This window comes from Nuphar pumila, chromosome 16 (assembly GCF_984573655.1).
Source record: "Nuphar pumila chromosome 16, dmNupPumi1.hap1.1, whole genome shotgun sequence".
Lineage (NCBI taxonomy): Eukaryota > Viridiplantae > Streptophyta > Magnoliopsida > Nymphaeales > Nymphaeaceae > Nuphar > Nuphar pumila.
Window position 1 is genome coordinate 10,595,024 of NC_143264.1, and position 27,406 is coordinate 10,622,429.

Genomic DNA, 27,406 nt, shown 5'->3' on the forward strand with positions numbered 1-27,406 from the left:
ATTATTCTCTTCTTCTTCTATCTCTATTCCCTTGCCCATAACATTTGTCGAACAATGTTAATGACATTGTTAACACCTGCTCATGATTTTCAAATTTCAATAGCCATAAATAGGCAATAGAATGCAAATCACAAAAGTGAAGCCTCAAGGAACAAGGGGGTTGGCATAGTGGGTGGGGCCTTGGTTGATAGAAAGACGGTCAAGGTTCTATTCTCATGGCGCGCCATTCCTCTCTGTACAAGCCAACACCCAACATAAGCCCCCAAAGGGGGGGGGGGGGGGGTCCTAGCCTTGGAGTTGTATGTTGCCAACATGATGACCGTAGGTATGGTATGCTAAGCCAACACGACTAGGTTTTTGTGTTGGGTGTAATTTCTTTTGGTTATAAATTAAATAAAACACACACACACACACAAAGTGAAGTGTGCATTTGAAAAATTAGCTAAACCTTGGCTTGTGCTTGACAAAACAGTATAGAACCAACTAAGAGTCTAAGACCACAAGCTAGGTACAAATTCTATGGGCAAATACCACATGCAATATTGGATCTCTAAGGATGTCAATGTCTCTAGTTTGGGTTTATCGGGCTGAATGCAAAGCATCCGCCGACATTGAAAACTACTGCACGGATCTGTACCCAATTTTATGGACAAAATAAACTAAGATTAATATTAATTATATTTGAATTAGGTATGCATAATGGATTATCTTGCCTCATGATGTATAAAATATATCCAACTAGCTAATCAGATGTAGGTTTGGTATTTGTCTTTTTCCCTTCAACTGAGAATCGGAGTCTGATTAGGTCGGATTCAATCATGCATAGATCTTGTGGGGATTTTTCTCGAGAAAAAAGCTTCATAGTAAACTAAAAAAACTGTTTTATGAAATAAGAAAAAAAAGAAATATATGTAAGTTTATTGTTAAATATATATGAGAATAAAATAAAACAATCATGATATGATTGGGCTAGAATTACAATATATTGAAAGTATGTAACACTTTGTTAAGCTCACAATATTTCTGACACTTTCATGGCTTGTGAGTTTCTTGTGAAATCGCAGTGAGATTTTTTTTTTTTAAAAACTTGGTGATACATACTTGTGACCATGCTTTAGATTGATACCATTTGAGCCATTTTTCAATTGTGGATGAAACAAACACTTTTCTGATAGGGATGGCAGTGGATCGGGAGAAAATGGGCCCCGCCTGGCCTCACCAGTTTGGACCGAAGATGGAGGACATGAAATAAAGATGAAGGTTGGGATGGAAGTTAAAATCAAAACCCGTGTATGAATGGAGGCAGAAATGGACTTACACTTTCACTCGCCTCGCCCCGTCCCCATCCCTACCTTACCTAGCCCTGCCCCGTCCCATCCTGTCCCCAATCCTTCTTTAAGAATGGTAATGGACCGGGGGAAAACAGGGCCCCGCCCCGCCTCGTTTTGTTTGGACCGAAGATGGAGGTTAAAATCAAAAGCCGTGCAGGGGATAGAGACCAGGATTTTAAGACGGGGCAGGGGTGGAGACCTTGTTCCCCGCCCACTGTCATCCCTATTTTCTAATGGAACTCAAACGGGCCCATGTTTTCATATGAAAATCACATATTAGCATAAAACTCTTTCCCTAGGGCCTTTTAGAAGGCAAATTTTTGAAGGGCCTAATTAAGCTTGTACATTGTTGGAAGGGCATGCTTTTCGTATGAGAAATACTTCAAGCCCATTTAAACAAACCAAGTTGTATGTCTTTTTTTATAGGTCTAGTTGTTAAAACGGGTCGGGTTTGTCTCAGGTACATTACCTGATCGGATCTCAGATATTTTGGTATGTGCATTAAAAATGTTGACCCGAATGTTATTAGAGTCGACTTGAACCTGACTTGAGTAACATGTGGGTCGGGTTTGAGTTGTGATTGTTTTCTTATGTATATTTTTGTAGAACAAACCTAATTACTCTCTAAATTATGTGGTCAGCTTTTGAAGTTCTATTTTTTTTTTTACACGATATAGCCGGAGCTCGGATTCGAACCAGGTTGTTTGTTATTTAGATAGGTTTGCGTGCATATATATTGATGGATCAGATACCTGAACCTAGGGCTATCAATGGGTCGGGTTTGTATCAACTACTTGACCTGAACCCAATTTTTCGAGTATATGCATCAAAGATACTGACTCCAGCAATATGTGGGCTGGGTTTGAGATATGATTTTTGCCATGTACCCGACCCAACCCAGATCTTTTGCCAGATACCCGACCCATGTGTTATATAGTAAAAGTGAACTTTTGAAATTACGCGGGTCCAAGTTTGGGATTTCATTTTCATAAGATGATAAAACCTGGATCCAAACTCAAACCCAATAATTTGTTATTTGGACGAGTTCAAGTATAATCTGATGGGAGAGATACCCGACCCAATGACAGCCCCACCTGAACCCGGTCCACATAGAAGATTACATAACGTGCTCATCAATCACACCCCAACCCACTCAGATATATGGCCAAATTGGACAAGACCAGATTGCATAGGGTCCAATTGGGTTTGGGCATAATCCGGGTAAAGGAGATGAGATATGGATCCAATATTCCTGCTTTCTCCTCTGCCGTCCTAACTCTTGTTGCCATGTGTCTTGTACTTGGGTGATGTTCTTTATGTTCATGTGACAAGTGTTGACTGTTGTCACCACATGGTACAGGGGACTTGTCCCATCCACTGCCATGCATTTGTTCCAAAGTGTTCAAAGTAAAGAATTACTTATAAATCCTTGACCTCGTGACCATAGTGATAAAAGTTAAAAATTGCAAAATATTGTCTATCAAAAACTTTGGAGATTTTTAAAAAATTTCATAAAAATTTTCATAAAAAATTGCATTTTTTGGCTAAATCTTGGCAGTAAAAAATAAATTACAAAATATAAAAAAATATTTAAAAATAAAAATCTTGAGGGTTTTCACGATAAATATCTGTTAAAAACATAAATCTCATGATGATATTTGACATGTTTTGAAAATCTCGCAAAAAAATGCCATTTTAAATTTTCAAGCAATTTCTCCCGATATTATCGCAAGATTTTTTATAAATCTCATGATATTTGTCATAAAGCTTGTGACATTCAACACAGATGAAAAGATTAATTTACAAAAACTTTTTTTACATGATTTAATCAACAACTCGGATTTAGCTCTGATACCCGACTGAATCTGAATCCGAATCCAAATACTTGGATTCTGTAAAGCAAAACAGATCTGATTTAACAATTGGAGTTGGATCATATATGCAGACTTTCATCCTTATCTGAATCCAAATCCACCAGATTATCCAACACGATTACGTTTAAAATACATCTGGTAGCTAATTGGATTGGGACTTGGTGTTACCTATTTTCTTATATGAATTTGAATTCAAATCCAATTAGACTAGATCTGATACATTCATATTCAGGGAAGATTAGATCTTATCCAAGACTGACTTGATTACATCCCTCAAAAAGGCTGGTGCCTGAATATGAGAAAGCCCTTGTTTATTGAGAAACATTCATCCTTGAGATGAACGGCTACCACCATGTTGATGGTTGCTCAAAGACAGGAGATTCACAATCACGTGATGTTGCAAATTCTGATACAATGAGTTTAGTTGCAGTTAGGTGTGGTAAGAAATGCAACCATTTGCATATTTGCTTACCTTGAGTATTGATGCAAACAGTTCGGATCTGAAACAGCTAAAATTTGCAAAACCTCCATCGTGAATCCGACCCATTTGCATCCCTAACCTAGAGCATGCCAACCATCGCTAAGGGGTGACATACTAGGTTGGATTTGGATCAAATTTAGGTATAATGAATTGTGATCCAAGGATACTTGAACGTGGTTCATGGTTTTTAGGATTAGAATTGGAAAACACATTTAAGATCCCATTTTCATGGCTTGTTCTACTAACACTTGGTAGAAGTTATGGAGTTGGTAGGAGCGACATGTGAATGTCACCAAGTTGATAGGAGGTCAAGAGATGCCTTTTCACCATAAGGTTGAAGCTGTGCATACTCTTCAGTGTGCAGTAGGAGCTTCAAGACTTTTACCAACCAGAGGCTTGCCAATGTGCAGTCGGTGATGAGAATGTTCTTCATTAGTATATCAAGAGAACAAAAAAACTTGGTAGAGGTCAAGTCGTATTTGCGTTCGATTAACTTAGATCTAAGATTCAAGGTTTTTTATTGAAATTCGTGGTTTGGCCTAAAACGAGGATGAGATCCTCCCTTTACAAAGGAGATTGGATCAAGGTGTGGGCCTAATCAAACTCATCATCACAAACTGTTTGTCTCATGTCATTTTCAAAGGAAAATTACTAAGTTAGCATCATCTTGCTTTTATAAACAAACATCAAATCAACTTTCTACTTTTCATATGCAAATCTTTCCATACCCTTTGCCCTATAAAAGCATTTGCATGAGAAGACAGACCACAAGGTTTTCTAAAAACTTTGCTCATTTTTCATAAAAAGGCATTCCTTTTTCATATGAATGAAACAAACATATCCTAAGGTGCGTTTGAATGCCTAAGATTTGTTAACATTCAAGAAAAGAAAAAACTAACTTTTAAACACACCAAAATGGCATTTGATTGCGTGGATAAAAATACCCACGCCCTTACATGTGGGATTCCTTGAACATGACATCTCATGCATCAAATGAAACACTTAAGGCATGTTTGGAAGCGATAAAGAGTGATACAAAATGAAAAACTATACGATTTTTTCGACCCTTCCGATAGAAAGAGACTTTTTCACTAAGAGAGTTTTTCTAAAAAGTACACTTTGATATGAGTCATTATTCTAAGGGGTGGAGGAATATTTTCTACTAAAAGAAAATTAAATTTTATACCCCCGCCACTCATCTCACTACCCACCACCACCACTGCCACTCATCTCACCTTTGTAGCCTTCATTCGGCGATGACCGACTCCATTGATGTCGAGTGCGGTTAGTTCGATGGGACAATCAGTGGTCTCAATCGTCAACAAATTTTAGGACATCTTTGAGCAGCTCAGGAGCATGTCGATGATCAACCTGTCATAAGTCATCGTCATCAAACAATCGGTGCTTTAGGTGCTCATCGATAAGGATTTCCTTTCCGGGGGCACAAACATCTTCACTTGTCGGTCATTGGTCATGCATCTCATGCACATCCCTAAACGGGATAATCGAGCTAAGGGCACAAACATTTGTACTCCCCGACAATGGTGCAACCTCCATTCGGCTGAGGGAAAAGGGTGAAAAAAATGAAATAGGTGGTGGAAAAGCTCCATTGTTGTCCTCCTCCTCCTCTCTCTCTAATGTTTTTTACATTTTTTTCACTATGTTTTTCTCATGCTACACAAACAAGCAAAAAACTTTATTTTGAAAAACTTCTCATATAAAAAACTCTCGTAGACAAAACTTTCTTTTTCTATGAGAGATTCTCTCTTCCAAATGCGCCCACATTTGGAAGAGAGAAAGATATAAGAAAAGTGATGCAAAATAGAAAATTCGTATAGATTTTTTGACACTTCCAAATGAGAGAGATTTTTTCTAAAGGGCACGTTTGGAAGAGAGAAAAACTCTCATAGTAAAAAAAAGTTTTGCCTATGAGAGTTTTTGATATGAGAAGTTTTCCAAAAAAAAGTTTTTTCACTTGCTTGTGTAGTATGAGAAAAAAAGAGTGAGAAAATGTAAAAAAATGAGAAAAAGGAAGATAAGGGTTGTGGTGGAGAGTGTAAAAATAAATTTTCTCTTGATAGGAACCATTCCTCCAATCCCTCCATGATAGAATGTTACTTATGAAAAATGGTATTTTTAAAAAAAATCTCTCAACAAAAAAGTCTCTCTCATTTGAAAGGGTGAGAAAATCTATATAGACTTTCTGTTTTGCATCACTTTTCCCACATCTTTCTCACTTTCAAACATGCTCTGGCGATACGGCAGCTTTTCAAAGACTTTCTCTTCTCCCTTTTCGGGTTATCTTGGGGACCGGTTGGGATCATCGTCTCCTTTTTTGATACCTTTTCCACTGGGCTGTACATGAATCCTGCCCAATTCAAGGAATTGTATGGAGTTTCCCCGATCCTAATGAAAATCCACGGGAGTATCGCCGTTTTATTAATAAAACAGACAGGCCAGCTTTTCGCTATAATGACGGAAAGGGGGCTCAATCTGCTGCATGTGCTCCTCTCATTAAGAGGCATAGATCTAGGCCTCTTTGTTCGGTCAATCACCAAAGGCGGGGGGGGAACTACTATGGACGACACCTCCCGGCCTTGATTCTTTTGCATAGTTCGTGGGCCGGCCGCAGCAGAGCAGCGAGGCATAGCGGCGACCTCGCCTGGCGCCATTCCCGGACCTAGCAGCAGACGGGCGGGCCGGGCCTGAATTCAGACAGACCGGACCAGACTCTTCTTTGTTTGAGCTGCTCCCACGCACGCAGACCGGAAGATCTCCGTTGTCCTGGACTGGACAAGTACGTAGAGATCTTCGTGGGACCGGCTCGCGAGTAGACTGCGAGCGTAGAGTGTAGACTCTGCCTACAAGAGCAAAGCGAAGCGAGATTGGATGCGAGCAAAGCTACCGCTTTCTCCGTCGGGCCTACATATGATGCAACCAACGCGTCGAAAGCAACCGTTGCTTTCGACATAGCACATGTCACAGTTGTAGGCTTGACACAGACGTGGTATCCTACGTCACTCCCCCGCCTACGCTCGACCGTCTTTGAGTGAGAAACCATCGCAGAAAGAAGAAACTGCCCTCGCGTAGTCCACAGTGGACCTCTACGCTCCAATCTCTTCGTCAGCAGTTACAGCTTGCGTAGCTCCAGTTGTAGGCGTCGTAGCAGGAGTGCGCGTCCTCTTCGCCGGAGTTGTCTATGTGAGCACTTACGAAAGCGCAAAAGCTCGCTCCGCGTAGGCTGCACTCGCAGTGGAGCAAGGGCTACACAGGCTGCACTCGCTGCTAGGGAGGGAGTCTCAATCGATCTTTTCTAGGATTCCTTATTTCTCGCGCCGCGCACAGAGATCTTTCCATTCATTGATACAAAAAGCCTAGCTCTTTAGCTTACTTCGCTCGTAGGCAACACTCGCAGGCGTAATCTTGGTCTTCTATCCTCGCTACAAGGCCTGCGAGCCCTACATACAATAGGCGAGCCCTATTCTCCTTCCCTTACTTGACTAAGCGATCTTACTAGGCTGACTGACCTTACTAAGCATAGCTCAGGACTGACTAAGCCGTCAGGTAAGCTAAGTAAGCTAAGCAAAGCAGCTTCGCTTAGAGCTTAGTATTGGTTGCACCCATAAGCGACGCTTAGATAGAGAGTGATATAGTAGCTTAGTTGAATTAAAGAGCTACGCTTCGCATTCCGCTTCACTGGCCTTGCTTTCCATCTATTAATAGAGCTACGCTTCGCATTCCGCTTCAGCCAATAGTTGGCCTTGCTTTCCATCTATTAATTCTGTCCTCATAGGCTTCCGTCAATGAATCAAGCAAGCGAAAGCGAGAGCATCGGTGACCCCCATTTTGATAACCTATCCTTTGAATTCCTCACAGGGATTATGATTCGAAAGTTAACCGATAAGAAAAGATCAACCAGACCTTTCATTCTTTTAACACTTGATCATATAGAGAAAGGGTGAAGGGCAAGATTTTCCTCAGGCTTTTCGCTCTGGCGATACAGCAGCTTTTCAAAGACTTTCTCTTCTCCCTTTTCGGGTTATCTTGGGGATCGGTTGGGATCATCGTCTCCTTTTTTTATACCTTTTCCACTGGGCTGTACATGAATCCTGCCCAATTCAAGGAATTGTATGGAGTTTCCCCGATCCTAATGAAAATCCATGGGAGTATCGCCGTTTTATTAATAAAACAGACAGGCCAGCTTTTCGCTATAATGACGGAAAGGGGGCTCAATCTGCTGCCTGTGCTCCTACTAATTGATTCCTCACTAATTGATTTGTAAAAAGTCAGGGCCTTCGGAACGTTGACTCCACAAGGTTCGATTGACCAGAGGAGAAAGGTTGTTGGGCAGCATTTGGATTATCTACAGAATCTCACTCGTGGTGGCTTTATTAGAGGAGACCAAAGACAAAAAGAAGTTCCATTTCTTCTACGACGTTTCAAAGAAGATAACCCCGCGGAAAAAGGCCATTCTTTCCAACCAGATTGCGTTAGAAAATGGCTCCCCTAGTAGCTGGCTGCTGAGGTTGAGATGAAGCTCAGGGGCAGACTCCATATTGCATTGGACCAAGAGGAGAGCATGTGGCGTCAGAAGTCCCGCATCCGGTGGCTGAAGGAAGGCGACCGTAACACAGTTTTTTTTGTTTGGAGCAGCAGTAAGAGAAAGACGACAGCATAATGGAATTCACTACATTTTGGTGATCAAATCTTTGAGGCGGGAAGGATTTCATTCATTGCATCCCAACTATAATACGGCAGACCCGAACTGCAGTGATATGCTATACTCCATGGAGACCAGCCCGGGAGTGGAAGAGAGTGAGAATCAAGCTCTTCTATACCCGGTGACTGATGAGGAGATCAGATTAGCGGTTTTCCAAGCTCCTGGCAACAAAGCACCAGGCCCCGATGGGTTGTAGGGCTTCTTTTTTCAGCAGTACTGGGATATTGTGCGATGCTATAAAAGTCTTTAAGGCGATTCAATCTTCTTCCAAAGTGGGCGAGATTAACAGTACTTTTATAGCACTTATTCCATCATTTATAGTGGTGATGGTGAAGCCGCTTTTGAAGACTTTCGCCCCTTAACGTATATGACCTTACATAAGGTTCCTTCTCGTTGCTCCCGTTCTGTGTTATATGCAACTTCATTTACAAGATCATAACAAAGGTGATGGTGAATAGAATGCGACCCGACCCGCAAACTATCAGCTAATCAGGGTTCTTTCTTGAAGGGCAGGAACATTAAAGAGAGCATCCTACTAGCACTAGCCCATGAGATAGTCCACTCCCTTGAATAAACCAATGAATCGGCTGTGTGCCTTAAAGCGGATCTTTCGAAAAGCATATGACCGGGTGGCTATTGGACCTTTCTAAGGAATTCCTTGATGCTATTCGGATTCCACCAGGAATGGATTAGCCGGATTATGACGTGTGTCTCGACCGCATCTTTCTCCGTTTTCATTAATGGCGTGCCGGGGGACACCTTCACTAGTTCGAGAGGTTGACGTCAGGGGGACCCGGTTTCACCTTACCTTTTCTTGCTAGTTATGGAGCGGCTGTCCCGTAGACGGAATGTTGCTATTTGGAAAGGATTAATTAATATGCATCCCTTCCTTTCTAAGAGGGACTGCTATATCACACCTATTCTTTGCCGATGATGCGCTCCTTCTCTGCTCAGCTGATAGGAAGTCGGTCAGGAACCTCCAAAAAATTATCCAGTCCTCCTACCAAGAGATTTTTTTTTTTACATTCCCACCACCCTATCTCACCACATTTCATCACCACCATCACTACCAACCTCCTTTTCTATCTTATTTTTTCACATTTTCTCACTTTATTTTTCTAATGCTACACAAACAAACAAAATTTTTTTTTTTTGGAAAACTTTTCATATAAAAATCTGTCATAGGTAAAACTTTCTTTTTCTATGAAAGTTTGTCTCTCTTCTAAGAGTACCCTTAGAGCAAGTTTGGAAGCAAGAAAAATGTAGGAAAAATGATGCAAAATAAAAAATAGAGAGACTTTTTGGCTAAAAGCATTTTCTAAAAAGTACACTTTTTGATAGAAAACTTTCCTCCATAATGAGGGGGTGGAGGAATGTTTCCTACCAAGAGAATTTATTTTTAGGCTGCCCACTACCCATCTCACCACATCTCACTATCACCACCAACACCATCACCACCACCATCATCCATCCATCCATTAACCACCACCCACCATTACCGTCTTCTTCTTCTAATTTTTTCATATTTTCTCACTCATTTTTTCATTCTACACAAACAAGTGATTTTTTTTTTAAAACTTCTCATATCAAAAATGTCAAAACTTTCTTTTCCTGTGAAAGCTTTTCTCTCTTCCAAACGTGCCCTTAATGTGTCCCATGATATTGGCAACATCAATGACAAAAAAAACAAGGAACACTTACAAAAACTTAACTTTTTCAAGACATTTTCGTGCCTTGACAGCAGTGTTTAGAAATACCTGTTTTACAAAGTTCTATCCGTGCAATAAAATCCTATATATATAGATATACAGAGAGAGAGAGGGTTGTTTGGAACTTCAAAATTCTAGATATTTATGGCAGTCAAACATTACAGAACTTATTAATTAAATTTTTTTGACAGACTGATTAATTATTGATATTTTATCTCACTAAAATTCGAGGGTAATAAGACCATAAAACCAACCGTCCCTCTGCGCAGGGTTACTTCCGAGGCTTCTCGAAGCCACCCTCCTCTGTTTCAACTCCCTCATTTTTATCTCCATATATAGTTCTGAAGAAAAAGTGAAAAAAATTCGTTTTAGCGAGGGGAAGATCGAGCAAAGATGATAATCTCCCGTTTGCTTCGTCCGCTATCGCCTTCTATCTCAAAGCTAAGGTGAGCCGAGGTCTTCTACATTCTCCCTCATATTTTTGGTGGTTTTATGTGAATTATTGTTGGTGATCACGATGTGTGAGATGGGTCGTCTTGTTCTCCAAGTGGGGTGTCGCTCTAAACTGAACTAGCCATGCCCCAGATTGCAAATTTGTGAAGAAATGACGTATTGTTTTGTTCTTTGATTCCATGAGTTTGATTTTTGAGTTGGGTGTGCGTTGTTTTAGTGAATTCTTCATTTTTTGAAGACGTGGTTGTTGCATGATGGCGTATAGCATAGGTTTTTGTGCGTTGCATGATGTTTTTTGCTTTTTATTTAATCCATGTTTCAATTGAAAAGTGCAATGATTTCTTTGTATTGAGAACTACTGCATTATCTATATTTCTAACGTTTTTTTGAAAATTCTCTCATATAGTGCTTTCTGTTTACTGTGAATGTGTTCTTTGTGCTAATTAAAAGGGAGTTTTTTCTCAGTTCCATTACGTGTCCATTCCTGGGAAGCGTTAATCGTGATTGAGGTGGTTGCCCTTGTGCTGGTTTTTTCCTGTCTTTGGATTCTCTGCGGTGTAAAATTTTGACTTTTTAAGTGGAGCTCAATGCCAGGCCCCTTAACTGATCCCGTCTCCTTGCATTGCATTGGGTCAGTTTATACTGCTGCAATCTTGTGCGGCAGTCATGCTTCTGTTAGTCTCAGGATCATTTACTATTGTTGCATTGAAAACATGTTTCAAACTTGTAGATTGACTGTTGGCGAGGATATTTGGTTTGACAATATTGAACTTCTTAGTGAATTATTTCGGAGACTCATGGTCGTGAATGACAAGTGATGTTAAAATAGCATGATAATATCCCTAAGCGGGGAATTCAATGGGAAAAGAAAAAATGAAGAAAAAAGAATGACCACGGTTTTGTTGAAACCATGTCTGAATCATTGCTTTTTTGTATCTGTCAAGACTTGAGTATATGATGCTGTCACGTAAGTAATTATACCTTACTGAAATCAAGGAACTCTAATTCTGGATGCTCTTTCGTACACTAGTATGTTAAATAGGGTTGAGTTCAGGTGATATTGAAAATCACCACCAATGGTGATTTTTCCAATATCCACCCTACATTATGGTGGTACGGACACCACCACTACCCTCCATACAGGATTGAGGGGTGGATATTTAAAATCAACAATAGTGGTGATTTTCAATATCACCTGATGCCAGCCCTGTTAAATATGGGCATCATTCACATTTATGAAAAACTGTATATACTCCCACAAGGCCAAATTCTTATGGCCCATCTCTAAGCACTCAAGTGCAGCCATAGTTTGGTAGGTCGAAGGCCTACACAACATAAGTTGGCCTTGTAGACTGCAGTCCAAATGAACTTTAAGATTTAGATAAGTTGGGTTAGGTTGAATATGTCGTTGACTAAATTAGATGTCATGAAAATGAGGCCCTGCATTTTCTTAAAAATTGCCACCATTCAGTACTGGGGACAATGATCAAAGTTCAAGGCTTTGAGCTATATTTACATTTGTAACCAGCAAAAGAGGCATCTCGATTTAACATCATCATGTTTACTACTTTAGTCATCACAAATATTGGTCCAATGTAGTTTATATCCCCAAAGTATAAGGTTTAAAAATATTCATCAGTTTAGGGCCATTTGTTTCTTGAGAAACCAAGACAAGATCATATATAGGATGTTGGTAAAGAAAGATAAGAGAGGTTTATCTCAAACAACCAACTGACATTCACAAAAGAGTGACAAATCTTGTAAGACAAATATTGTAATTTATATCAGAAGGGCGTAAGATATTTGTGTATCATACCATATCTTGTATAAAGGAAGAAATTTGGGAATTAGTAAAATTTCAAAAAATGGCAAAATAAATTAATAAATTTAACTATTTAAGCACAAATTATAACATAGAGGAAGCTAAATTTTTGAGAAAAAACCATACCTATGGAATAAATGTGTAAAATGGCAAAATAATACATGATATAAAAAATAAAAATATACAATAAAAAATATAAACTTAGTGCAATAAATCTGTTTAAGCATATAATAATAATGAAATGTTCAAAAATTTGAAAAATTAACAAACCACATTGTATATTTTGTGCAAAATATAATATAGTACCTATTAAGTTATGGTATTATAAAACAGTCAAACTACACACTTTACTTTTTACAATACATACTAATGGTGGGTTTTCACTTGATTTCATGCATATCTTGTAGCTTTATGTATATCTATGTGCTTAATCATCATGTTATGTTCATTTACTATTGCCTTGTTTTCTTCCTAGAGCCTGGTGATGTTTTGATTCAGTGACTTTTGATTTGTAATTTGACTCCATGCACCCATTAATTTTTGACTTCCAATTTTCTTCAAGCAGCCATTGATATAAGGGCACAAGTTAGTTTGTGAAGTTTCTCATCTATTTGGAGAGGCATAAACAAGTGGCTTTTTGTAAATGCTATACATGTTATAAGGTTGTGTCTGCTACTAGTTCTATTATGCAATTAATATGCACATGTACACATGAGATGCATGTTAAGTGTCCCTACAAAACATGGATATTTTTCTTCTTAAGCTTTGCAGTATAAGCTTTTGTAGTTCATCTCTCTTATTTGTAATTATTCGCTGCTTCAGAAAACTCTTTCCTATGTGATGATTAATGCTTTTTGTCCTGATGATTGATTGTAGGATATTTACATCAAATCTATGAAGTCAAAAGCGCTAGGAGGTGCCTAGTCGGTAGACCCCTAAAAAGACTAGTCGAGGACTAGGCGGGACTAGTCAGTAGCCCAATAAAAAAATAAAAAAGTATATAAAATATACATAAAAATATGTTTGATTCTTTTTGTAATAAGATATTTTCATCTCGCAAGTACAAAATTAAAAATAAGATATATTATAACTCAAATGAAAAAAAGGTTTGCATCATATACATTTATCAAGATTAAAAGTACAAAGAATGAAAACCATAAATAGATTGATAATTTTAAAACATTACAAAATAATTTCATTTTAAAGCTATTAAGGAGGAGAAAGACATTTTGGAGAGAAAGAGAGAATGGTAGTTTCCTCATTTATGCCTATTAAGAAGGGGAGAGTGAGAGAGAGAGAGAGCATTTATAAATTGTAGTTCATTAATTTTTGAAAAAATTACAATGTTCCTTGTAAGTATCCCTTCTTTTTTTATGAAAATTCTATGTACATGCCCATACAAATTTTTACTTACATTCTCAACCCACATGACAAGAATGTTAATTTAAAAAGTTATAGAGCATCAAATTTTTTGCACCTGAAGCACTTTTTTTTGAAAGGCTAGCTGGGGTTAGGCAGACCGCTGCCAGTTATACAACTACACAATTGGATCTTGAACCTGCAACGTCCCAACACAAGGTGACATGCACTAGCTGCTCCTACCAGACAAAAGGAGCTCCCGTTGGTACCCTTGCTTTCGCTTTTATAATATTTAGGATACATAACCAATATATATACACACACATATATTCAATTATTCATAATTTATTCATTATAATCAATAAAATATGCTTTCATCTTTTCATAGAAAAACTGACTTTAACATACACACATATATATTATATTCATAGCATAATCAAACTACATATATGTTTATATTATATATATTTATACAAAAAATTATACTTTCAACATTTCACAGAAAAAATCACAGGAGCATAGTAAGACATACATATATAAATAACATATTACATAATCAGTAATACTAAACATGCTTTCAGGATTTTATAGAAAAATTCACAGAAACACACACATCCACACACACACACACACACACATATATATATATATATCTATATATATATACTACATTATCTCACTTTCAGCCTTTAACAGAAAAAAAATCAAAGGCAAAGTATCACACACATATATAAAAAACATAATCAATTAAAATTAACTGTGCATGGTTTCAATGTTTCGCAAAAAAAAAATCCCAGAAGCAAAGTAAAACACACACACACACACACATATATATATATATATAACATAATCAATATATATATAATTAACTAAGCATGTTTTCATCATTTCACAGAATAAATCACAAAAGCACACACATATATAATTATATATAAAAAAATAACTGAATGCATGTAATAATAATAGTAAAAAAAAACTGAACTGCCCCCGTGCCTAGGTGAGGGCAGCTTAGTTGCCGACTAGTCTCCCTAGTCGGCATCTAGTTGAGAAAATTGGTACCTTTTAAGGCACCTACCTAGGAATTGCAAAGCCTAGGCTATGCCTAGGCCAACTAGGCGGACTAGTTGGTGCCTAGTTGGCGCTTTTGACTACATAACATAAATCATGGGCCATATGAAAAAGAACTGCATATTTAAGTACATTGGTTTATTCTTTTTTATGAATATTTATTTTCTCTATGTACCCATGTTTATTCATGTTTGTTGTCATGTGTGCAGTGATCCAAAATGTTTATCTACATGCAGTAGATTTTTCTCAACAGGTTCTGAAAATGCACAAGAGCCAGTTAAAGTTGAGGAAGCAGAAACCATAAATCTTCCACCACCTCCAACAGAGAAGGTGTGGAGTTACCTTAACTTCCAGTGTTTTACTCAATAGATTTTGATCAATGTAGATTGCTATTTTCTATATCAATCTGCTCTTACTACACAGTTTTTCTTTACTAACATCTAGCCACTAAATTGTTTCAGCTACTTGTGCTGGGTGGAAATGGATTTGTTGGTTCGCATGTCTGTAGGGAAGCTTTAGGGAAGGGTTTGTCTGTCTGTAGTCTCAGCAGGTAGTAATCTATGATCCTTCAGAAAGGTGAATTTGTTGTAATAAATTTGGAGAGATGAATTCTTTATGCACGACTTTGCTGGAAGAGGCTGAAGTGTTTTCTAGGAAAAATATAATGGTTGATGAAGTCACTTATTTGTCTGGAAGCAGTACCGTTACTTTTGTGCAATATTTGTTAAACTATATACAATACAAATATATATTTCCTAAGTGAGTATTTTATATGTATGTAATATATATATTATGTATGTATTGGTCCGTATTATATGCATATACATACATACACAAACACATACAAACACACATGCATACTTACATACACACTTGCAAGAACACATGCATAGAAACACGCAGTTCTTTAACTGCAACATTGCCAACGAGTTTTTAGGCTAGACTGCAAGCCCACAATCTTGTTAGGGAAGTCCAATTAGAGCTTCCTCATTTTCTCCCAGCTCAATATTGGTTTGTGTCAGAAATTTGGACATGCTTTTGTACCCAGCAAAACTCCTAACAGGAAACCAGGTGACTGATATCGGTTATATTTGGAAGCCATCACATTCTAAAAGGTCTTTTTAGAGAAAAATACAAGGAAAATATTGTGATATTTTTTAATATTTCTTTGTTGAAAATATCATGATAATATCCTGATAATCATTCTTTTAAGAAAACTCTTATTTCATTTTTACATTTTAAGTATATTTTATTTTTTATATATATTTTAAAATTTATCTAAATTTTTTCTGCAAAATAATGATAAATTTTTTTCCTTTTTTTGAACTATTTTATATGTTTTTTGAATGCCAAGATTTTCTCGAGAAAATCCACTTTTCTAAAATCTCTTAAGAAAATTATTGCAGAGAAATAGCTGAGACCAGTATGGTGACAATGTGGAAAAAAGTAACTGTGGGCACTCTAATGCCTGCTAAAGTTGGATGTTTTCTTCCTGTCATAATCTGTAGGCTGTTTTAGTGAGTCCCTTAATAAGATTATGGCCTTACTGACACTGAATATCCATCAGATAAGTCAGTTGAATATTGCTACTGTTAATAATAAAAAATGATGCTAACTGAAATTTTCTAATGGCAAAAATACTATGATAAAAATGAAAGTATCACACAAATATAGTTATTTTGATATTATCATGATATTATTCTGACCAATTCATTTTACAAAATAATTTCAAAATTTTCATTTTTATTATTTGTTTTGTTTAGTGCATAATAATTTTTTTGGGAAGAAGCCCATTCGTATTCAGAATGCCTCGCTAGCCTACACCCTTTTATACCACCTTCAATACGAGGCATGAAAAAAAGCAATGGCTTAGGGTTTGGAGAGGTTAGGCATAACCCCTAATTACCTCTTGTGGGAGGGTGATACACAGTATTCTATTTATACTGACAATCATAACCGCAGATAGGTTTAATTACAAAGTAGTATTGTTTACATAAAGTACAAGGATGCTACTTTCCTGAAAAAAATACAAAGATGCGACGCTTATATAAAAATGTTATAAAAGAAATATTAAAATATATGAAATTCCAATTGTACGCCTAGAATAAAATTTGAAATTACATCTGCGGCACTAATAGGTACTGGCTAATTGTTGTAACCGGTTCATATACCTACATCATCGAATCCGATGGTATGATATTTACGGAAATATATCTTTCTAGAGGAATTGAATACCTAAAGGATGAAAGATTGAAGGCCAATTTTGATTTTCTCTTTCAAGTTCAGTCCGAGTCGGGTAGTCAAATATCAAGTGGCCAACATCAAGGTACTCTTGTTTTCATGGATGCTCAGATTACTCATATCCAATCGCTGCCAAGCCTAAGGAGACATGAGATGGCAAAAGACATTCCATGATTCCATCTATACCGCCGAACAATGACAGTGCGAGAGGAGGCCAAGAATATATTGCTATTGGGGCTGTTAACACAGTTTTAATAGTTGTAAGATTTGCAATACACTGGATTTTCTATAAGTATGCAACATGCTAGGATTTTTTTGTAATGAAAAGAGGCGGAAGCACCAATAGAGCAAAAGTCACTCTTTAAGAGTGATCACTAGATCCAAGAACACAAACACCAAATGTGCACACACAAAACTCTCAAATATGGAAAATGACTTAAAGTCATAAGTTGGATATTATTGAAGAAAAGAAGAGAAGGGTGAAAAACCCATGCTACAAGAGGAGAACACCTCTTCTATTTATAGAGGAGGGAGGCATTAAAAAGGGACTACAAGGGGGCTCCCTTGTAGTCGTTGGGAGCTCCAACGGTCAGAAATCTGACCGTTGGGGCCCCAATGACTACAAGAGTGGGGCCACTTGTGGTCATCCAAAAGAAAGAAAATAAAAGGAAAAAAACAAAAAAGGAAAAGGGAAAAAAGAAAAGTACATAGGCTGATTTACAAGAATACCCCTATCGGGTATTTCAATAAAAGAGAATATGTATATATATATACATATATGTATATATTTTAACACGCCCCCTCAAACTTTACGGGGAGAAGACCGAAAGTTTGCTAAGGAGAAACATAAATCGTGGAGCTGGGAGCGCCTTGGTGAAGAAGTCAGCAAGTTGATACTTTGAAGTAACATATGGTAATGAGATAGTCCTTCTGAGGTATTCGTCTCGAACATAATGACAATCCATTTCGATATGCTTGGTTCGCTCATGAAAAGTGTGATTGCTGGCAATGTATATCGCACTTTTGTTATCACAACAGAGCTTGGTGGGAGTGAAAATGGGGACGCCCATGTCAGCAAGGAGACTTCTGAGCCATATGATTTCCATAGTTGTCATTGCCATAGCCCGATATTCAGCTTCAGTGGATGACAGTGAAACCTTCTGCTGCTTCTTGCATCTCCATGAAATGAGGGATTCACCTAAAAAAATACAAAGACCCGTTATTGAGATACGATCATTGGGATTTCCTCCCCAGTCAACATCAGTAAAAGCAGTTAAGTCAAGAGATGAGGAGGAGGATAAGAAGAGTCCCTTGGATATAGTATTTTTGATATATCACACAATTCTCAATACGGCTGCCATATGAACCGAAGTAGGTGCGTGCTGAAACTGGCTTGCTGCATGAACCGCATGAGCTATGTCTGGACGTGTGATGGATAGATAGGTGAGAGATCCGATTAATTGACGGTAGGGGGTTGGATCCTCAAGAAGAACACCATCTTCAAGTCTCAGTTTTGCATTAATGACTTCAGGAGTCTCAACTTTCTTTTCATCAGATATTCCTGATTTGGTACAAATTTTTGCAGCTAATTTCATTTGAGATAGGATGTATCCTCGCGGGGAATAAGCCACTTCAATCCCTAAAAAATATCTCAAATAACCAAGGTCAGACATATCAAAAGTTTCTTTTAACATAGACTTTACATCATTTACTCCCTTTTTGTCATTCCCAGTAATGATCATATCATCAACATATAGTAGAAGCATAATAATGGAGTCACCTGTCCTTTTAACAAAAAGAGCAGTGTCAGTATAGCAAGAAGAAAATCCTAATTTGATTAATACGTTACTAAACCTATCATACCAAGCTTTAGGAGCTTTCTTAAGTCCATATAAAGCCTTTTTTAATTTCAAAAATTTTCCATTTAAATTCATACCTGGAGGCGGTTCCATATAGACTTCTTCATTTAAATTACCATTCAAAAAGGCATTTTTGACATCAAGTTGAAAGATTGACCATTTTTTAACTGAGGCTATAGCAATAAGAGCTCGAACACTAGTCATTTGAGCAACTGGGGCAAAAGTTTCATCATAATGTACCCCATACTCTTGGGCATATCCCTTGGCTACCAACCTAGCCTTATATCTTTCCAATGAACCATCACTCTTAGTTTTTACTTTAAAAACCCATCTACATCCAATGGGTTTCTTGCCATTGGGAGGATCAATGATTTCCCAAGTTTGTGCCTTTTTAAGAGCATTAAGTTCTAGTTGCATAGCTTTATTCCAATAAGCATATTGCTTAGCATCATTGTAATGAGATGGTTCATGAAAGGAGTGAAGAGCAAGTAGGCATGCTCGAAAGTTAGGAGAAAAGGAATCATAAGAAACAAATCTATTTGGTATTTTGGAAATCCGATTTGATCTTCTTTGAGAGGTCTCTTCGATGGACTCACTTTGGAAAATTTTTTCAAGGGCACAAGGAGGATTTCTTTCATTCCTTCTAGAGTAGACTTGAATTTGTCTTGAAACATTTTCTTCTAAGTTTTGATCATCACTCGGATGTTCAAAACAATCTTCACTAAGGGATTCACTAGGATCAATATGATCATCTATAATGTTTTCTTTAGGCAACAAGTCAAATAGAAATGAATAATCAATATTTTCATTTGGTTGGTGCGAAAAACCATTTTCCTCTTCAAGGAATGTGACATCTTTAGAGATATAAAACTTATTTTTAAGTATGTCAAAACATCGATAACCTTTTTGTTTTTCGCCATATCCCAAAAAGATACATTCAATAGCCCTAGGAGAAAGTTTATCATTTTTGTGAGTTAGAACAAAACATTTACATCCAAAAATTCTTAGTCTTTTATAATCGAGAGACATATTGTAAAGTTTTTCAAATGGAGAAAGATTTTTCAAAGAGGATGAAGGAGTTCTATTGATAAGTATGTAGAGGTTAGAACCGCTTCAGCCCAAAAGGATTTTGGAATATTTCTTGAAATTAATAACGTTCTTGTAGTTTCTATTATGTGTCTATGCTTTCTTTCTGCAAGACCATTTTGTTGTGGAGTGTTGGAGCAAGAACGTTGGTGACAAATTCCATTTTCTTTTAAATAGTTTTGAAAATCATTGGACATATATTCACCTCCCGAATCGGACCTAAGAATAGATAGATTTCCCAAAAATTGATTTTTGACCATTGCATGAAATTCTTTAAAGAAGGAGAAAACTTCGGATTTGCGACTTAGGAAGTAAATCCACGTAAATCGAGTGAAGTCATCAATAAAGACCACGTAATACGAAAAACCTCCTTTAGACAAAATAGGGGAAGGTCCCCACACATCGGAATGAATAAGTTCAAATGGCCGAGTGGTATAGTAACTTCTTTGAGGAAATGGAGTAGCTTTAGATTTCCCAAAAATGCAATCTTTACAAGTCATGTGATTGTCTTTACAAGTACTGTTCAAAAACGAAAAAAGAGACATTTTTACAAAATTTGGATGACCAAGTCTCTCATGCCATATTCCAATACTTCTGTCTTTTACAAGATTGCAAGATGACTTAGATGGAAGAGTCAAAAAATCTATAAAGTAGAGGTTACCCCTTCTATGACCTTGCCCAATCAGCTTCCCTGACTCGAGATCCTGCATGGTGCAATCTTTAGGTGAGAAAGAGACTTGGCATCCATGATCGGTGATTTGAGATACGGAAAAAAGATTTAAATTGATTTTAGGAACGATTCTTACTTTATGAACGAAAAAGTTTTTAAAATCAAGTGATCCAATACTTTCAATTTTTAATGATGTACCATCGGCCGTTGAAACACAAGAAGATATAGGTTCGGAGAAAATATTTGAAAGAGAATTTTTATGAGATGTCATATGAAAAGAAGCACCGAAGTCTAGTATCCACATACCTGGAGGTGATGAAGAGTAGGTGATGGCGGCTCCGGATGTTGAAGGAGAAGTCTTGAGAAGATGTTGGAGAACTTCGGAGATGTGATTTAGAGTTTCTTTGATATCTCCTTCTTTGGTACTTTCTTCCTTCTTTGGAGAATTTTCCCGAACCGCGGCTATCTTTCCTTTGAGTTTTGGACAAACCGGTCTAATGTGTCCCGGTTCATTACAATAATGGCATATTATTCCCTTTCTAGGCCCATTATTATTTTTGTTGAAATGGGGAGGTCTATATGCTTTAACATTCGATCCGGGCCTAGTAACGGCCAAAACTTCATCACTCTTAATGCTTAAGCCAAGTCGAGTTTCTTCTTGACATATCTCGGCAAGGGCATCTTCAATAGGTAAGGCTTTGCTTCTATGGAGAAGAGATGCCCTTACTTGTTCAAACTCCGGACGAAGACCATGAAGAAATTGAAAGAAATGTTCTTTTTCAATTTGTTCCCTCCTTAATTCAATATCTTCCGGAGCCACCCACTTAGGCTCAAGAAGAGCAAGTTCATCCCAAAGGGGAGTTAGGGAGCTAAAATAGTCCCGGACACTCATGTCCATTTGTTTGGTGGAACGGATTTTTTCTTGACAAAAAAATTGTCGAGCAAGATCCTTTTGGGTATACATACCCTTAAGGAAAAACCAAGCCTCATTGACCCTTCTAAATTTGGCTATATTAGCACAATTTTTAAGGTCAACATTGTTCATAAACCATGCCAAAATTTTGGCATGGTTGCTTTCCCAATCCTCAATTTTGGATTGATGATCATTAATAGCTTTGATGCACTCATCGCCATCTAAAGCTTTTTCAACTTCATTTTCGATTTTGGTGAGAACAAGAGAGGGTTCGGGAGTAGTTCCCATAACAAAACCTCAAAGTTTCTTACCTCTAAGATGATTTTCCATAGTGGAGGCTCACATGAGATAGTTGGACCCATTTAGCTTAAAAGAAAGCTCCACTTTAGAGTCACGTTCCATCGGCACCAACAAGTCCTTCCTTTCTTCAAAAAAAGAGAGTCACACGTTCCAAAGAAAAGCCCAATCACCAACCGAGCTTTGATACCATGTAATGAAAAGAGGCGGAAGCACCAATAGAGCAAAAGTCACTCTTTAAGAGTGATCACTAGATCCAAGAACACAAACACCAAATGTGCACACACAAAACTCTCAAATATGGAAAATGACTTAAAGTCATAAGTTGGATATTATTGAAGAAAAGAAGAGAAGGGTGAAAAACCCATGCTACAAGAGGAGAACACCTCCTCTATTTATAGAGGAGGGAGGCACTAAAAAGGGACTACAAGGGGGCTCCCTTGTAGTCGTTGGGAGCTCCAAGGGTCAGAAATCTGACCGTTGGGGCCCCAATGACTACAAGAGTGGGGCCCCTTGTGGTCATCCAAAAGAAAGAAAATAAAAGGAAAAAAATAAAAAAGGAAAAGGGAAAAAAAGAAAAAGGGAAAAAAGAAAAGTACATAGGCTGATTTACAAGAATACCCCTATCGGGTATTTCAATAAAAGAGAATATGGATATATACATATATGTATATATATACTTATATATATACGGATGTATATATATATAAGTATATGTATATATATATATACATATTTTAACATTTTTTTGAGACCTTTTTGTCCTTTTATGTTCTAAATGATCAATGATTTTGCTCCAGTACACACACCTAAACCTCTGTCCGTTGTTCTTTTCCATAAACTATTGCATGAACTGTGACATATAGTTTGGTCGTGTCATGTAAAACCATCCTCTATGTCAATGTGGTCCAGTTTTTTTGGTTATTTGACATGAAATCTGCTAAACATAAACATCTATGGATGCAAGGCATTTTTTTGGAAGCTGGTGGCTTTATCTATAATCAAGTATCATGTTAAGAAAACTTTTATGTGCCTGATATTTATTTTATTTGTTTTTTCAGATCTGGAAAGTCAACTGTGCGTGGGTCTTGGGCAGACGGTGTAACCTGGTTCCAAGGTTTGACATCAAGTACTTATCCTTTGTGTTGGGACTATGATACACATATTTTATTGTCCTTTTTGCAGGAGACCTGCTTGTACCTGGCTCATGGAGGGACGCTCTGGATGGAGTGACTGCTGTGGTATGTGGTTCATATGCAACATGCTTCATTTGAAAAGTTGCTTATTCAATGGAAGCATGATTTTGTTATCTATGTTTAGTTGTTGATCTTTCTGAGGGCATCTTTGTGTTCTTGATGTACATTTATGTACAATGCCTACACTGTTTTGTTTTTTTGGCCTAGTGCATGGAGGCAATTTAATGTTTAGTAGTGTTTAGGGATGTATGCATGGGAACTATGACAACTTGTATACCGTAATACTAATGTGGAGAATATTAGCTATTAGCTAATACTTTCCTCCATCTTTTAAAATGAAATAAATGGAAAACTATAGCCTGGAAACTAATAAATGAACAATGTAACAGTATAATAAAGTGTATTAGCTTGAATAACAAAGGCTCTTTTCTTTTTATTTATTTATTTTTTTCAAATGAGAACAATGAACAAGACTTGAATAGAAGAAGAAAGAGGAAGGCTCTCATTCCTAAATGTGAAACACTGATGGAAGTAATATAGGTAAATTTTGGTGCTTTGTAGAGCCTGCTTTTTTCAGGAACCATGCTAATCTTAGGCATGTGTCCTCAAAATTAAAGTTGTTCAGTTCCCTTCTTCATAACTTTGATGGTTGTTGGTACCAATGTTGTAAGTATCGTACGACATCGTATGATACATATCGTTACTGTGGGCAACGATGATACGATAGACACTTGTATCGGGTGTATCGTATGATACACCTTTGGTGCACTTTAAAAAGGGTCAATTTTTTTTTTTTTTAGTTTTAAGACAAGGAGTCTAGGGCGACCTATTTTGGATATACAAAAATTAAATATTTATATCAAGGTAGAAATCAGGCTCCACAGTCCTCCAACACCTAGGAGTCATGAGAATGATTTGGGGCCGATCCGTGTGCAAGGGAGAGAGCTTTTGCAGTTTGATCAAATAAGAGTGTATTTTCACCATTTTTCCACTAAAGGAAGCGGGTTAATGTAAAAAATCCCTATTCTTTGCTTATTGAGTTTTTTTTGGAGAAGATGACATAAAATAATTTAGTGTGATAATGAGGCACTCAAGTAATGAGTGAAAACCGTTTGAAAATTGAGTGCAACTATTGCCATAATATTTTTTCAAGTGGCATCTTTCGGTTGAAGCATCATTTAGGTGAGACACATCTCAATGTTGTGACCTGCATGTCAAGGAATTTGCCGGATGCTACGAAATGACAATGCCAACAATTACTCATTGGTTTGAGAGAAAAAAGATACGAAAAAAAGACGAGTGAGTTAGAAATGGGGTATGCGCAGCCCTAAGAGGATGTGTATGATGAAGATGTGCAACCCTGGGAGGATGTGTATGACGAAGTTGAGACAAATGCTTAATATGTGATTTTGTGGTTGTATTTTGTGCAATTCATCATTGTTTCATGTGTTATGATTTTTTTATGTTTTTTGAAAAATTTGAAATTTTTTATTAAAAATTTTGATTTTTTTTATGATGCGATATGTACGGTAGCCTGGAAATAAGTAAAGAAAAGTTAATGCCTGGATTTGACACCCTTCGTGCCTGAATCCTCTAAGGTTTGTATTTATGTGACAAGGATACTCCATTTTGATTGCAGTTCCGTATCCCTTTATATACAAGTCATATTGGAAACTTCATAAAAATGGCCATATATCCATGTGACATAGGTTTGTATATTGCATCATTGGATACTTGGGTGAATAAGTGCTTCATTTGAAGGGCCTTTTTAAAATATAGGCAGGAACTGCGCTGTTTCATGGGTTAGAGCATTGGCTAGGGTGAAATCAGAATGCCTATTGGCTGAAAAGTATATGTTAAGATCAACAAAATAAAAAAAGAAAATAGAATAACAAACACAATAATAGAATATGTTGAAGGACAAACTTAATTAAAGAGAAAATTAAGGTGTAACCAAGTTGATTTGGGCATATCCTGTGGACACTTGAAACAAACAATACAAGTTGGCTATTTGATATATGTTAAGGAAGTAGATGAAGGATAAGATCCATGTACACTTGGAGTAAGTCAGAAGTATTTAAAAGAACTCCTATGTGAATCAAGAAATATGTGAGAGTGAGAGAGGAGAGAGAGAAAAGTGAGAACTCGTATTTGGGAATCGGCAGCTTCTCAGTCTTCACCTTGGCTGCACTAAACCTCATTAAGATTAAGTAGGTTTTACAAAACCTATTACAATGACAAAACTGCCCTATGTTAGTAATGTACATTACATTACAATATAACATTCACGTGGACTATATGGATCCTATTGGATCCATATCCGATCCGATCTGTATTCTAACACCCTCCCTCAAGTTGTGCATGGGATTGAAACATGTGCAACTTGTTCTTCAGATACCAAAAATGGTTACTTGTGAGACCCTTTATGAACATATCAATAACTTGGTCTTCTGAAGTCACATAAACCGGTTCAATCTCTTTGTCTGCTACTTTTTGTCTGATAAAATGTTGGTCAATCTCAATATGTTTGGTCCGATTGTGATGAACATGATTGAACGCAATTTGTATAGCGCTTCTGTTATCGCACATGAGGGTTGAACTTGAGATACTCTCTCCCATCTCTGTAAGTAGATGCCTAATCCAGGTTACTTCTGCTATGGTAACTGCCATAGATCTATATTCTGCCTCTGTGCTAGATCTTGCCACAACTTTCTGTTTTCTGCTACTCCATGAGATAAGGTTGCTTCCAATGAAAACACAGTATCCTGAAAGAGACCTTCTTTCATCTGGATCCCCTGCCCAGTCCGCATCTGTATAGGCCAATATGTCATGTTTCAGTGTTACCCATGAAGATTTAGCATATATGAGTCCATCACCTACCGTGCCTTTTAGATAGCGAAGAATACGTTTGACGACATCCATGTGACCAGTCTTTGGTTCATGCATGAAGTGAGATACTTGATTCACAAAATATACAATGTCTGGTCTAGTAAAGGTAAAATACTGTAACATGCTCACTAAACTGCGATACTTGCTTGCATCAGGATACAACTCACCATCACAAATGCTGAGTTTTTGATTGACAACACTGGGTGTAGGCACAAGTTTGCAATCTGTCATTCCTGCTTTGGCCAAAAGATCAAGAGTGTATTTGTGTTGAGTTAATGACATTTTTCCATCTTGTCTGTCCACCTCTACACCAAGGAAATATCTTAGTTCTCCAAGGTCTTTCATCTTGAATCGCATACTTAGTAAAACTTTAATCTGTTGAATATGGTCTAAAGCATTCACATTGATCACTATATCATCAACATATATAAGTAAGAAAATCATAGTAGTTCCATCCCTGTATATGAATAAAGAGTGATCGAGTTGGGAACGAATGAAACCGTGGTTCTGAATTTCTAAGGAGAAGTGATGCAGGCCACGTTGGAGGAGGAGTGAAAACAACAACCCACCGTGAATCGGTGTGGCCCAACTCTTTATTAATCTCAATAAGGTTCAATAATTAATGGGGAAACAATCAACAGTAAAGAAATGAAGGGAAAACAGAATGCAAATAAATAACAAAGAAACAAGAATGCAGGAAAGAAAAGTGACGACTGAAGCTTTTCAAAAAATCTCCCCCACGCAACCCTAGGCGTGAGCCTTTTAAAGGCTATTTACTGGATCCGGGTCGCGGGTCCAGACTTGGATTCGAACCGCGATCCGAGTCAACTTCCATCTGCTGCTGGTTCTGGGACGTGCGAACTCCACCATGCCTGGAGTAGGTGCACAGGGGTACCTCCCTGCGTCGTGGCTCTGTCCCTGCAAGTGGGTCATACACGTGAGGTCGCTCATCTGTCCTTTGTGGTGGATCGGGTGGCACGATGGGCCCAATCGAGTCCTGCCCTGCATCATTCTCCCCTGGTTGGGAAGAAGTCGGCTCTGACGACTTGTTGTTACCACAATAAGCATATAGATCAACCACGTTGAAAATAAGGGAAATATGCCAATCATCGGGCAGCTCAAGGAGGTAGGCATTCGAACCCAATCGCTGAAGGATCCTAAAAGGGCCATACTTCTTAGGACTTAATTTGTTATAGGTGCCTACAGGAAAACGCTCTGGACGCAGGTACACCCAGACGAGTTGACCGACCTGGAAGTGGACATCACGACGACCCTGATCTACGAAAGCTTTGTAGGCCTCGTAGCTTTCAACAAGTTTGGCACGGACTTGTCTGTGAATGTCACACATATATTCGACGGCATCAAAGGCATCCGGAGCTGGAGCTGAGAGATCTGACACAGGGGCTAGGTCAACGACATGGGTGGGTGACCGACCATA

The 27,406-nt window shown here is 37.7% G+C and overlaps 1 protein-coding gene across 1 annotated transcript in view; it reads left to right on the forward strand.

Annotated features, from left to right (window-relative positions):
- The first annotated feature begins 10,398 nt into the window (after window positions 1–10,398).
- LOC149812906 (uncharacterized protein At1g32220, chloroplastic-like) overlaps window positions 10,399–27,406 on the forward strand; it is an 86,372-nt gene continuing 69,364 nt past the window's right edge. The window contains exons 1-5 of the mRNA XM_089991714.1: window positions 10,399–10,561; window positions 15,027–15,147; window positions 15,279–15,367; window positions 22,945–23,000; window positions 23,069–23,124. Coding sequence (XP_089847840.1) covers window positions 10,509–10,561; window positions 15,027–15,147; window positions 15,279–15,367; window positions 22,945–23,000; window positions 23,069–23,124 — 375 coding nt within the window. The 5' untranslated portion in view covers window positions 10,399–10,508. The remainder of the gene's footprint in view (window positions 10,562–15,026; window positions 15,148–15,278; window positions 15,368–22,944; window positions 23,001–23,068; window positions 23,125–27,406) is intronic.